At 41.8% G+C, this 15,056-nt stretch overlaps 1 protein-coding gene across 7 annotated transcripts in view; it reads right to left on the bottom strand.

Annotated features, from left to right (window-relative positions):
• PHLDB2 (pleckstrin homology like domain family B member 2) overlaps positions 1-15,056 on the bottom strand; it is a 123,853-nt gene that overhangs the window by 37,278 nt on the left and 71,519 nt on the right. For all 7 annotated transcript variants that reach the window (XM_074856631.1, XM_074856669.1, XM_074856658.1 and 4 more), the window contains exons 4-6: positions 8,911-9,294; positions 6,446-6,589; positions 5,441-5,578 (exon numbers count right to left, since the gene is read on the bottom strand). In XM_074856631.1, the coding sequence (XP_074712732.1) occupies positions 5,441-5,578; positions 6,446-6,589; positions 8,911-9,294 (666 nt within the window). The remainder of the gene's footprint in view (positions 1-5,440; positions 5,579-6,445; positions 6,590-8,910; positions 9,295-15,056) is intronic.

Genomic DNA, 15,056 nt, shown 5'->3' with positions numbered 1-15,056 from the left:
ATCACAACAGTTGCACACATTAACTTGCGCTTAAGACAACTCAAGTTTTTTTGAATTTCTAAACTCATTATCCAACCATTGCAATGTGTTGTCCTAGTGAACAGATGAGGAGGCAAAAGAAACCCCCTGATTCTAGAGCACTGTTCCTTCATGAAGGTAGAAGAAAAGGAAATAATCATCCAAACCAAGAAAAAAATATCAAGTTAGAAAATTAAAATTCTGTACAGTCTTCAACATCTAGACGACAATAAGAGGATTTCCCTTAGTGGTACAACCCATTCTGCTATTTCCCTCACGACTGTTTTAAAAGAAAGCTTGTGAATTCAGATTTTTCTCCTTGAGTCTTCATAATCATCTTTTCCTCATTTGTGTTCTCTCTATAGAATATCCTTATGTGGATATATCCAGTGGATGCAAGTATACCTCAAAATACTTAATCCTGTGTCTCGTGTCTTATGGAGGTTAATAATGTTATAGACATGATAACTCATCCATTTAAAACATTTGCTAACATCTTGCTGAACTGGAATATGACCAGGAAAGATTTAGAAGGCTATGCTATGAGGTGTAAATTTGTCAGATTCATCAGGATAGAAAACAACAGCAGGAATTTAGAATCCAGATGAGAAAGGATTGAGGAGAGACCACCAGTATATTTAACTTTGACTGCTCATCAGACAGCTGCTCTTTCCTTGACTCAGTTCTTGCAAGTCTTTGCAGTACTAATTCAGCAAAGAGGCCAAGCGTCAGACATTTTGGCATGTCTGGGATATTCTGTTAATGACTGAAAAATATTTCCACAAAAGCATGCAGACAAAATTAAATGTATTCCAAAAAAAGATGAGTTATCTGCTGCCAGCTGTTCCTGATTTCTCCTCTTGAAGAGGGACCCGAAACCCGTGTTGATAAAGAGTCCCAGAGTACGTATTTCCACCACGACATAAGGCAAAGGTCCTCCAGAAGAAAAGGAGTAACCTCCTTCTCTTAAAGCGCAGCCTAAACTTTTCCATAAATAATTGTTTTCAAACTCTCTGCCAAAACTCCCATTTAGCTATGATTACCTCCCACAGCACTTCTGCTGAATTCATTACTCATTTTCAGTTATTCCTGTTTATTCATGCTTGCTGCTCTATTCTTTCTTTCCCCAGCTACATTGTTCATTTCAACCTCATGCTTTAACCTGGAGACATCAGACATGGCGAATCATTAAGCATCTTTCTCCACATATGCTGGACTGAATGCTTTAAGACTAAGGAAGCACTGTATAAAAAGAAAGTACTTTGCAAATCTGGATAACATCCAACTGGGCAAATACAGTTTTCTCCAGCTTCCTCATAGACAAATGTCAATCCTGAGCTAAGTCTTGTGAGCAAAGGGTCACTGGGAGGAAGTCATAATTGTAAATAGCACCATGGACCTGAGGTGCTGTTCCACTTGAAACAATAGCATCTTTATTGTACACCTACAGTACAGTAACACGAATGACTGCCATGGTAATTACAGGGACCTGGGCCCGGATGGCAGGGAGAAGGGAGACTGGCTCACCTGCTTGCTTGTTGCTGGGTCCTGCCCAGCTTGGCTCTCTCCAGAGTCATTTTGCCAGTATCTGTAGCAAAGCTCTTTCCTGGACAGCTTCAAGCTGTATCTGTCAAACTGTGTTACTAGTGACTTATCACGGCTGTCCCTGCACAGCTGGGACTTACAATTATCAGCTTAAATGCTGCTATTCAAGTATGTAGTTGGTCATCTTTTTCTGTGAATAAAACCACACATGTAGCATGTGGTAGTTAAAAAAAAAAAAAAAAGAAAGAACGAGATGATTACAAGCTGTGCTCCAGAAGCTTGGCCATGGAGGCAAAGCCAGACCTCCCTCCATACACTAGCAGGATTTCCAGCATAGCTGAAAGCACAGGCCATGTCAAACAGCTCTGGAAGCAGCTACCCCAGCCAGGACAACTGAGCCCTGTCAGCACTTGTACCTGGCAGAGATGCACCACAGCCAGAACTACACTGAGCCCTGCAACAGTGCTGAAAGTCTCTGTCAACTTCTTTTCAAGGCAACTGCTCATAGCTCTTATTTCCAAAACCCAAGTAAATCAACACTAATTGCTTCGTTCCTTACAATGTGTGTGGTGGCATACTCACAAAAGCAAGGCAAACGCTTTCAGCTCCCCACAGGGTGTGTGCTGTGTTATCTTCCCCACCGATTCATCCATTCCTCCTCACCATTAGTCCTGGCACGTGTTCAGGTAGGGCTGAGCACAGGACTCGACTGAGATCAGAATGCAGCGTACCACCTAACATACAAACCCGCTTGCAAAATCGCTTCCTGATTTACAAGCAAGGTGCTGGGACACAGAGACATTGTACCACAGCAAAGAGCACGCTGGCACAGCCCCAGACTGAACTCAACTCTCCTGCCTTCAAGTATGTTTTCGAGGCAATTCTCTTGCCTCACAGGGCTAGAAACTGTGGTGTTAAAACTGTGCAGAAGTTGGCAAAATTTTGTGTGCTCATCTAAATGAATTGTGCACAGGGCATTAAAAAAGGAATTTAAAAAAAAAAAATCAAAGAATCAGGTAGAAAGTAGTACAGGAGCTTCCAACTACAGTCTATTTCAAGTACATAACATGGCTCAATAACTAGGCTGTAGTTTATGATCTCTCTTTTTAAGAATTTCACAAGTTTTTCAAACAGGTGCATGGGTAAGGATGAAACACAACCAGGCAGGGGTTTCCTGTCAAACAGGTGCTGAGATCAGTGGCAAATTCCGGGAGATGCTCAAGTCACTTCAGAGACAAGTGCCATCATGTACGGCACTAATGCCCCAGCATCGTTTCGTGAGTGAAATTAACTCTTCCTCTCACCTCAGGACGACACCATGAGGTATATTCAGATATCAGTCCCTTACCCTGACAGAAATGTAACCACTGTCTGAGCAATGGGACCCAACAGCTTCTTGCCAGGAAGCACCACCAAAACCAAGACCACTGGTATCATCGGGGTGAAATATTCAGGCAACTAGAAGAAACTGTGACCACTGTGTGGACACTGCGACACTTGTTCTTGCAAGAAGCAGCACAAAAAGTACCATCAGCAGGGTGGCAACTACTGGCCAAAACCTGAGCCTTAATTCTGTTGAAGAGGTCATAAGTTTCAAATTATTTCAGCCGAAAGGAGGACCACCTACCACTTCCACCCGAGCACCCTTTTTTTTTTGGGGGGGGGGGGGGGGGGGGGGGGTGTTGTGTTGATCCTGTACTACTACAGAGTGAAGATGTTGCCTGTCTTGCATCAGATCTGCAGGGCTGCAACCTTAAATGTACAGACACACAAATCAAGCTTTAAAAAAATGTTGTTGTTTCAAGTCAGCCAGAACTTTTACTTGTTGACATGACCAGTGCCATCTGTTTTGCTGGCTGACACTACATTCCCCAGAACTCTTCAGCTGTCACTTTATATTTTGCCCGTTCACAGAAGCCTGTCTCCCATTTCTTTTTTAAACTTTCACTTTTATGCAACGCTTTCGACATCTTTCAAAACAAAACCTGTGAGCTCTTTTAGAGTTTATTTCTACAAAGATAATTTCAGTATTAACTGAGCCATGGCTTCAAGTCTAGAGCACTGCACTCACAGCTGGGTTTTTTGTTTGTTTTTTAAAAAAAGGAACACAAAAGAAAAGACAACTAAAATACTGTAACTGATCTGACTAGTGGCATGCTTCATACTGAAAAAAATGCCATGAGTAAACTTCCCTTTTAAATAACAAAAGTACTTTTTCTAGGCTGCTTTCCATATTTCAGTTCAACTGAAAATTTAAACTAGATCTGGAATTTTAGTTTTCTGACTGCTACACACTCATGTTCCATCATATGATCACAAGGAAATTTGAACAACCTACAGGTTTTAGAATAGTTTCCAACAGTTTCACTGAACTTTGAGGCTACTAGAGAACAAATGTAAAAGGCAAAAGATCTCTTAGAATTTCTAGATGTGTTTTTTGTTACCACCCACCAACCCAAACTAGAAGCATCCTTTTGAAGGGTAGTTTGTACCACCTTATCTGCTGTTACCAACTTGAAACTCACCTTTATACTACAAACCAAGTATAAAACACGTTCCATGGACAACTTAAAACATGACCACAGGCAACACCGAAAACTGAAGGATCACGGAGGCATACACAAGAACAAGGAAAAGCACAGGCAGGGAAGTCCACGAAAGTTCAAGCTTAAACTAGATGTGTGCTATCACTCCACAGGGCAGAGAGGTGGGAGCACCACTCTTCTCCTCAGACACAGGCCTGACGAGTCCAGCCACAAAACAGCATTGGGGCTCACAACAGGGCAGGCAGAAATTGAAGACAAAAAGCTCAGAATAAAACAATGCAAGCTGTAAGGCATGAACTAAATGGGAACTGTGAAATAGCTAAAAATGTGCAGCTTGTCTAAGCAAAAGTAAATAATGCAGAAGAATTCCAGGTATTTTTGGAAAGCTTAAAAAAAGAGGGGGAAGAGACTAGCTAGAGTATTTCCACAAGTGACAGGTTTAAATTATGAGGTAGAGGATGAAATTTAGAAAGGAAACTTCACTGGCTGAAAGCCCTGGAAAAACTTCCTGACCTTGAGATATTATTGGCCGTGGCACATCCCCTGTGGAGAAGGGACTTGCCTGCCTGGAGAGGCCAGCAGAGCCTGCCAGAGGGAACCAGCACTCCCTGGTTTCAGGGGGACAGCTTCACCTTGCAGGCCCTTTCCATTTCTGTACTCAAAATCTTATTATAGTGCTATCCTATTTTGCAAAGATATGTTTATATATATTTGATGCATATTTGCGAGCAATTAAGTAGCTGACTATAGGAGAACTAACTGATTCCTTGGACTTAATTACAGAGAGAATATTCTACAGTACTAAAATTGTCAGTCAGCAAACAAAATAAACCAACATAATCGCTTTAAAATTACATACTTGACAGATGTCTTATATCATTCTACATAATAAAGTCATAGTCTGAAACCGCAGCCTTCTTTCATTCTGTTCCTTTGTTGAAAAAGGATTCTTTTTTCTTTTTTTAAATACAAAATATATAGCATACAATGGAAGGTAGTGCAACAGTTCAATTAATACTGTTCTTTTAAACAACAGATAACCCAAGTCCAAGCCCTATATGGATTTTTTTTATTAATCAAAAATACCTTCACAGTAGTCAGGTTGTTTTACTTAAGTGTACTATATTTTGCTCGTCAAGCATACCTTGGGAAACAAGATTGTTACAAGGGGATGATGGCAAGACAACTATTTTTTTCTTCCATATTTATCAAGTAAATTTACTTATAGACAGTACTTCATAAAATAACCTCCATCAATATGTTAATCATATAAATGTATTTTGAAGATCAAGGGGAACAGAGCACACAGCTAGCTAGGATAACTCAATTACCTTTGTCTTTTCACCAATAACATTTCTCTCCAGCTCAGCTATTTTTCTGTTTAGATGATCCAATATTTCCTTCTCTTTCAGCAGCTCTGTTGTTTCAGATTTCTGTTCCCCATCCAAAAGGGCACATTCCATATCCAACTAGGAACACAAAACATTTTTCAGAAGCAGTCCAGATTAAGAAGAAACCTCGATATACATTATTTTCTGGGGGAAGGGGAGTGAGTTGATGACTATTCACAGGAGAGAAACACTTTTTAAAAAGGGGGGAGGAAAAAAAAAGAAGTTTTACTGCCACAAAAGTTAAAAAGAGATCACAAATCTGAGAAAAAGTAAGCCTGCAACATAAAATACTGCAAAATAAAGTCCAAACCAACTTTAGTTTGAAGATTCTTTTTTTCCAAAACTTTTTCTATCTCTTCTCTGTGCTTCCTCCTGTTATGATACTGTATCGACTCTCTGCCCAGGCTCCGTAGGAACCCCTTCTGGAACAGCTGTCTCTTTCCTGTCACCGATAATTGGAGCAAGTACAACCAAATGCCTGGCCAGCTTAGTCTGCAACTGTGAGATTCCAGAAGTCAAGATGGTGCCAACATACCCCTGCTACCATAAAGCCAAAGAGGTTTGAAAGGAAGTTGTCTCACTTCCTTTCTCTTTAAACGGTCACAGGAGATATCACCATAAAACTCCCAAGTGACACAAGGTATTTAGATCAATTGAGTGACCATTAAACAAGCAAGATTGTTCTAATTCCACTTCAGAGTATAACGGTTACAGCTGGGAAAGGCTAATCTGAGCATCACATCCATCTCCCAGCTGGGGAAAAATAAGCTTCATAGTAGGAGACTGCCAGGTCCATGATTCTGTGCCTAATCCTGGTGAAAAAACACAGAATATGAAGGCTACATACACCCATGAGTTCCCTGTGTACTTGCTGAACCCATCACACTTACGCTATGTAGACATACCTAACAAGCAAGACATTTAAAACCAAAACATATTTCATACCTCTCTTGAGGATTCATCCATCTGGTCATTTAAATCTTTGATCTTCTGCTCAAGTTCTTCCAAGTTATTTAGTATTACTATGCGCTCCTCCTCCAGTCGACCAAGCTCCTGCCCTCTTTGCTCATCACTTGTGCATTCTGGTATCTGCAGTTGCACATTACAAGAGGCTCGTTAGAAAAAGATATAACACTGCGCTTCCTTCCCCCTTCATACTGCGTTCATTTTAGACAAGTATGGTACTGCTGGTTTCGAACCCATTACATATTTCCTATCTGCTATACTGCTATTTCTATAATTAGAAGGTGTACAAGAGAAACCAACATGATACTTACTTCCAGGCATTAGAAATAAATACTATACGTAACACTAAATACTATTCATTCTACAGGAATTATTAAAACCTAACCTTTAAGAATACTTTACATTCTGTGCTATTTAGGTGGTAAAAATCCAATTTTTCCCTTATAAAAATAACACAGATAGACTAAGATGCTTTTTATTTAAATTTCAGCTGTTCAGATAATAAAAGCCAGGAGGTAGGATAAGACATTTTTGTAACCAGCCGTTAAGATGGGCAGCTTCTGTAAAATAAGCACAAAAGTTGGTTCTGTCTCCCCAGTTAGCACTGACGAAGCAGGAGTCTTAACATTGCTCTTTTTATTGCTATTTACTTACTAGATAACCGTGCCAAGAATGAAACAATGTTATTAAGAAAATACCTGTGATCTTCTACCAGCAAAGGCTAGATCAAAGAGTATTGAGTTTCAAACGTATTCTTCATGTTCATTTGACTCCAGGGGCTTGCGATCCAATTACTCTGGTAAGGCTGCCCGCTCATTGTCCCCAATCAGAATCAGAAGCGGGCTGCAGGCAGGGCTTCGCGTTAACCACTGGACCACACAGCCTTGCTCAAAAGAGGCTCAGCTCAGCTACTGAATGGCTATTCTGAGAGCAGGCATTTTACCCTGAACAAATCTGAGCTCGATATTTTAAAACAATGAGCTGTGTTTCATTAACACAGTTGCTTGTTATTGCTTTTCTCAGGGCTTAGCAGAACACCCTTTACAATGAGCGAATGAATGGGATTCCTTGATTAGCGTTAGTAATCCTAGCAGGAAAGCCTCTTTTTGTCCGGCATCCTGTTCAGATAATGCTGACACAACATCTTCGATTTCAACTTCCTAATAAGGGTTTAAAATAGGATCTCTGACTTGCACAAAGAAAGTAACAAATAGGAAAGAAATGCAAGACCACAGTAACTTGTGAAATGTCCTACTACCTTTCCAACACAGAAGGACCAAGCCACAGTAGCATGTTTCTGTTCAACATAATTTCACACACCCAAAGACTCAGCAGACAGATTTCCAGGGAGATACCCCTTTATAAGATAAAATGTTTGCCTACCACACCTCTCTCTTCTTCTACACACTTCTGTTGACTATAAAGATGTAAGTTAAGCAGAGGTTAAATACAATTCATGTTAGGCATAACTGTGCTGAAGCTCACACAGTGTGCAAATAACAGTAAAAAGGAGAGACACAAAGTACTTTGAAGGTGTGAATTTGTTAAACAGAAACCTGCTTTTATGGCTTTGCTTGGTCTTACTATGCTCCCGAGTCTAACTCTTGAATAAGTTATTTAACACACTGCCTGTTGCCAGGATTTGCTGCACCACTGGTCTGGCACACCAGAGCCTAGGCACTGACCCAGGACAACAAAAGGCCCTGGTCCCAGCCTGGAGGAGGCTGCTGCTGCCCTAGATGAAGGAAATTATTAGCAATGCTGTTAGCTCGTTTTTTGCAGGACAATTTCTCTCCCAGCAACGAAACAGCAGCGTGAAGTACACAGAAACAGAGCTGCAGCTTACTAAACACAGGAGTTGGGTTGGAGAGGCAGGAGGCTGGCTGCCGCCGCACGCCCCGTGAGAGGCAGCAGCTGATTTGACAAGTGGCTCAGGTCCAACTCTGGGAAAGGAGACAGGACAGTAAATTCGGAACAGGAAACTCCTCTTCACCTCCCGTGCGACTGTTCTGGTTTGCCCACGAGAAAACATCCTCTTCTTACAGAAGACAGGAGCCTCAGGCTGGGAGAAGACAGCAGAGCTTCCCTTCCCTCCTACATCCCAGCACAGTGTTAAGCAGGGTTCCTGAAACCTTCCTTATAAATAATATATAGTGTGATATATATTTTTTTTTTCCCCAAGCAAATCTTCTCCCCCACAAAATCTTAAAACTCTTCCTGAACTACACATCCCTCTGGAAAAAAAAAAATAAAAAAAATCCAGTACCAACAGCTTCCACAGAAAATGAAATAATCATTTGCTGGCTGCTAAACTGCATGAGCTCTGAGATTAATTCTCACACCCAAGCCATCCTAACTGTGGCCCCTGCCAGACAGCCAACTCCTAGAGGAGGATTTTGAGCAGTCAAACCTGGATTGTACTCCTTTCTCCTACAGAGCGTTACCTTTGGTGTGATGCTTAGGTAGGACGATTCAGTGGTATCCTTCAGGAAGCCGGGAGCAGCAAAAGGTGGAGGCTTTGCACTTTCATTGAAGTGCTCATCGGCTCTCAACCCTCTAGAGGAGAGGAAAGCAGCAGTGCCACGGCTGTGGGTGCTCAGCTCCGAGAAATCCGAATCGCTTGCAGATGATTTCAAGTGGCTTCTGAACCTTGGTTCCAGATTCATCTGGGAGTCTTCAAACACCGAATCCTCATCGGAGAGCTGAAGTTTTTCCAGTTCTTTGTTAATTTTTTGAACATCAGCAACTGTTGTAGCTGCAGCAGGGTCACTGTCAGATTTGGAGTATTCTGCACACAGATTGAGGATTGTCTCCAGTCGCTGTCGTTCCTAGTTTAAAAAAAGGTAATAGCACTAAGCATCACATGTGAGCTAAAGTAAAGATGAAGTAAAAAAAAGTTTGCTGGGATTTTTTGTTGTTTTGGTTATTTTTTTTTTCCCCAGAGTGAAGGATTAAAGTCCTCCAGTTCCAGAGGATAATAAACAGATATATACAAATAAATTACCATATAAGATGAAGAATCAAAGTTAACATGGAAGAAGAACTTAAAAAATGAAAAGTACATTTCATAGAAACGAATAGCTACTTAAATAAGATGTCCTAACACTTATTTATCTTTCTAATGTAGAAAATTTTAATATTAAAATTCAGGTTGTTGTAACCTTACCCCATTTGTATGTACACATGCCCAGTGAGCTCACTGTATACATCACTTTACACTTACACCATACTCCTACCGAGCTGCAAAATATCACATAGATTCTCCATGAACTCACTCATTCCTGACTTGTTTGGATTTTCTGTTTTGTTAACTTTGATTCCCTTTTTTGGGAGAGAATTAGTCCACATTTTGAAACACACAGTTTTAGGAACATTAACAGAAATTGGGCATCACATCTAAAATACAACAGATGCCAAATGCACAGAAGTGGGGGAAATCTTTATCTACCAGTTAACTCAAATTCACTAGGGATTCATACTAATGTTTCAAACCCGAGAATCTGAGTAGCTGTGCCAGTTTGACCTGACTGCTTCAAGTTGCTACAAGCATTTAATTCCTGAAGGACTTCTAGATCTCTATGATACTTTATAAAAGTATCAGAAAGCTATATTTTTTTTTATTTTATTGTATGCATAGCTTCCTGTAACTTCTATTTCAGATGAAATCTTTTTACCTTTCCATTTCTAAGAGGTAATGATTTTATGTAGTTTCATGTTTCTTTTGCTAAAGAAGAAAAATAATATAAATAAAAAATTGCTTACCATAAGCCTATTGAAAATTCTGCTGGAAAAAGAACCACTGTGAGAGTTCCATGCTTGACATTATACCTGCACTAATGATCTCGTTTCTGATTTCTAGAAAATCCCTCTTATTTTTAGCAGTATTTAAAAAGAAAGCCAAAAAACCAAAACCAGCTTCCTTCCCCAGGAACCACTGCAGACATACTAGCTTTCCAAGCTCTACCCGGCATTACATTTGCAAAGAGGATTTGCAAAGCAGCTCTTGCTGACAGTCCCAACACTCCCTATGCCCAACAGCAAGTGATAACAAGGATCAAGCAATGCACTGCCTGCCCTTTCCCTGCTGCAAGCCACTGGAGTTTTATGAAAATTTAACACCAGTTTACAAGCACTCAGCTTTTTATACAGCTACCAACAGACTACCCGGTTGTATGGGCTACACGCTCACATCACTCCGCATCACCCACAGTTAAGAGCTGCATTTCCAAGCTGGAGAGCCCATCTGAACCCATCTGTTTCCAAGCACTACCCCACCTAAAGAGCTCTGCGTGACAGAATTTTTGCCTTCAGGTAGCTTATTCCCAGGTTCCCGCTGCAGGTTTCCTCCGAAGTCTCCTGTAACAGCACTGGCAGAGACGAGCCGCTGAAATAACGCAGCCCGGGGCAGCTGTGGGTCAGCACTTGCACGGTTCTATTTTCCACGAAATGGGTCCAGCAGATTCTGCAGACATCCTTCAACCCCAAATGATCGACATAATTGTAACTCCCCAAAGCCCTGTTCCCTCCAGGCAACCACTGCCAGACCCTAAGCCTCTTCCCTTACCCCTCCAATGCTGCTATCCTCCCTCTTACTAAGTCTTCTGGCCATGCAACCCAATTCCTAAAGCGCTGTGCAAGTGCTGGCTGGGATTGCCGGTAATTACGCAGCTCTCCCCGTTGTGACGGCACCAGGCCTGGCCCTTTCATACAGTTGTCATAATGGTTACAGATGGGAAACGTGCCACCAGCACATGAAGTTCCATCCTTCCCCGCAACAGCAGGGTGCATCAGGTTGCACTGTGTCAAGCCTCCATCCTTTCAATAATAATAGGAAATGGCAAATTTCAAAGCACAGCCGCTGCTCATCCTGGCCTCAGCACTCGGGTAAGGGGTTCTCACTGCAAACCTGCCCTTTGCTGAGCAGTCAGAAAAAAGGAAAAAAGGGATCCTTTCTTCCCCAGCTCTTAGATGATCAAAAAAAAAAAAGCTGAAGAATTGCAGGAAAACCTCTACCAGTCTTCAAACAATTCCTGATGAACTTTCAGACACATTACTGCAATACCGGTATCTCTCACTTCTATTTTGACATGTGCCGAGAGGCTTACGGACAGGAAGCTCTATGGTTATTTTATACGCCCTATTCTCATCATTTCATCTCAGCCAACTCATTCCAGCTCCAGCACACCTGCATTTAACTGTCTCCAGCATAAATTTCTGAGTCAAGCAGCAAGCTAGGAAAGCACCCCTGCAATGAGAAGCGCAAAGCAGTAGCACATGGAAAATCCAGTCAATAATTTTGCAAGAAATAGCACACAAGTTATTTTGACACTGAACACAGCAGAGGGGAAAAAAGATAGGTCAGAAGAAGGAAATTGGTTTAAAATTGGCTCTGGCAGGAGGGAGGGGTGTTGAATCAAGCCTTGTAAACCTTTCAGGGTACTTCCCCATAAAATATCCTAACAGACTAAAACCTCTCGTGTATTTTCTGCGGATCTCTCACCTGCTATGAAAAGGGGTGTACAGGTCTTGTGCACTTTCTGCCTGAGCAGTTTCACCACTCCTGGCTTTACCAAAGCTAAACACCACCTATGGACAGCTGCAAATTTAGGTGCTGAAGGAGAAGAGTGGGATAAGGGGATAATAATTCCCCATCTCTTACTGATTAATAATGGCATTAAGAGACATCCTTGGCATATTGTAAAGAAAAATATTCCAAAACAGCAGAGATAATACTTCCCACTTGTTTAACAGCAATCATGTCAGTGATTCCTGGATTTGTTCATCTGCTGCGTGCCACGTATATGAATTTCACAAACGTCTAGAGGTGATGCTCTATCTAGATATCAAGGCAAGACTTGGTTAATCAGCTGTGGCAAGCAAGAAGCTTTATAGATAAGTGCCATTAGCAACTGGATAACCCCAGATTTCATTAAAAATACATATGCAGTCTATCCTTTGTGACCAACACTAATGAGAATTATGGCTCACCCATGTAGCCAGGGCTCCCTTTGCCTGAAGAAGAGGCTGTTGCTCTTTTCAGCTACCAAAGAACAGCACTTTTCCACTGCTGTTCTTTGAAAACCTCACCAGCAGACAAGCAACCAGCTTCCCAGCAACAGCTTGGAGCAGCAGCTAGTCAAAAACGATGGTGGGGAAAGAGGCAGACAGACCAGGGAAAGAGCAGCAGAAACTCCTCAAACTTACTTCCTCACAAATACATTCAGTACCCCACGGACAAGAGGCAGGAGAAAGGTTTCTCTTTCCTTCCTGCATTTCTAAGGAGCTGGTGATTTCCTACCTGTCAGATACCAAGAAGCTTATTTCAAAGCTAGATTTTAACTGGGTTTGAGAACAGCTCGCCAACTGTTCTTCCCCTTCCCTCCACTTTGCACCAGTTTCTCACTCCAGCCTCATTTATTTTCTCATTTTCAGTCCTTGTTTTGCTATAGTTAGATCTCTGAGGTTCCCACTAGCAGCACAGAATTCAGCAAAAGCGCCCACATCTCACAGCTGACGGGCAGGCAGCCTCTCGCAGCAGAGGCCCCTGTGCGGAGAAACCCGGCAGAGGGGCCGCACAGCTCGGGGCAGAGGACCGGGTGCAGGGACCAGGCTGGCACGCCTCGTCCTTACCTTCCCAGTACTGGCACCGACAAAATGGACCAGTAAAAGCAGAAGAGATCAGTGGCACAGAGTAGAGCCCACGTCCAGGGAGGAACTCAGCAGACAGCTTTCTGCAGAAATCGCTCCTGTATCTGCAAGCACGTATTTGGCTCCCGATGAAATGCCACCAGCTTCCAAAATAACAGCGTTGTTCAGACCAGTGCCCCCTTGCCCCTACAGCACCTATGCAGACGCTCCTTTTCAAATCACACTGAGGACAGGAGCCTGAAGTGCAGTACTTAAGTTCTGTAAGTGAGAATACGTCTCCTGAAATGGATTTCTTCCCAGCCCATACTATTCATTTGCAGAAAACATATAGCTGCAAAAATTAAATGTATGTAATCCACACTTTGGATTATTAAAGATCCCACAGAAATGTTTTGAAACGCACTTAAAATTGAATGTTCCTAAAACTTTGCTGAGTCACCAGTATCAGTTACATTCTGTGGGGTTTTTTACCCTATTATATGGCACCTGTTAGTTTACTAAATTAAACTGATGTGAAGTAGCTATTCTGTAATACTATAGAGACTGTCAAATACCACTGGTGGGAAAAATTACCTTGATCTAGCCTTTGTCTACTTGGCTGGGGTTCCTGAGAGAGGTAAGTCACACTTTTATATACAGCTTGAGTACTTTATGTTTAAAGGGTCTATAAAAAGACACGGTGCCAACATAAATTTATAAAACACGTATATGAGGTTTTTCCAAGCTGTATGGGAGATTTACATAAGCTCTATTAACCATAATTTTAAAGCAGTACCACCTTGAAAATTCAAAAATATTTTCATTTCATTTTCCCCTCACATGAGCACATCTTACTAAATTGTAATGCATCAATGGAAACCAGGCACAGGTATATTCTATACTATTTCCTACTTGCTGAATAAACTTAATGAAAGCCAATGCTCTTCTGGCTGCGAAAAGGCTGACTTTGGAATAAGCTCCTTGGATTTTATTACTGTTCGTTTGGGCATCAGTCCTGTAACTGCGATCTCTCCCAGCACAATTCCTGCACCTAGAAAAAACTTCATTAACAAGCCTATGTTCACAGATCTGTCCAGGCGGCTGGACTATGGAAGGTACCACACAGATAGTGCACATGTAATTTTTAAGTTCCTACCACCACCTAGAGGTAATACATTGTACTGCCTAAAAACCAGCAGTAGAAAAAACAAGTTCAGTGTTACTCAAATGAGCGGGTATCAAACAAAACAGATGGCCTTAATATCTATCTGACTATATTGCCTGTGCTGTTCCACCCCCAACCTCCCCACAGGCTGAAGAGAAAGACTGCCTTTCATATTCCAGCAGCTAACACAGTCGGGCTTTTATCTCAGAGAGGGGAAAAAAAGAGTGAGATTTCCTCTTAAAAAAAAAAAAATCAATAGCTAACTGAATCTCAATGAATATTCTTTGATCACAGTGATATTTTATTTTCCTTGTTCATGAGGCTCCTGGGCTAGCTTCAGCAGTAGCTAACTCTGACTTCTACTTGTCTAAAGCTTGTATAAACACCCCTACGCCAAGATGCAATGTCTGGTCAGCTGGGCTGGAGACGAAGCAGAAGCAGATTGAGACCCACCAGCCTGAAGCCTGCACAGGCTCCAGGAGCAACCTCGTACCATCCCACCCATTCCCAGAGCCCACCAGCCCCAGCGATGGCAGCAACAGGAACTCTGGTTCCTCACACTCCTCAAATCACAGAGGAACAGACTGGCAAAACAGAAGTGGCACCAGTCTTCAGCTAGTCTGAGTGAACCCAGCCTTAAAAGGCAAAGCAAAAGAAAGAGAGAGGGGAAAAACACCAAATCCTACACAAGTACATACATGTCTTTTCTGTTTGGTGCACAGGAACAAATTAAAACACAGACATTTAAATCATTCTCAAAAAAAATCCTGCAATGCGTATTTTCACTACTTATACCAT

The sequence above is a fragment of the Strix uralensis genome, chromosome 2 (assembly GCF_047716275.1).
Source record: "Strix uralensis isolate ZFMK-TIS-50842 chromosome 2, bStrUra1, whole genome shotgun sequence".
In the NCBI taxonomy this organism is placed as follows: domain Eukaryota; kingdom Metazoa; phylum Chordata; class Aves; order Strigiformes; family Strigidae; genus Strix; species Strix uralensis.
The sequence above is the reverse complement of the archived record's forward strand: the minus strand, read 5'-3'. Positions and strand labels throughout refer to the sequence as shown.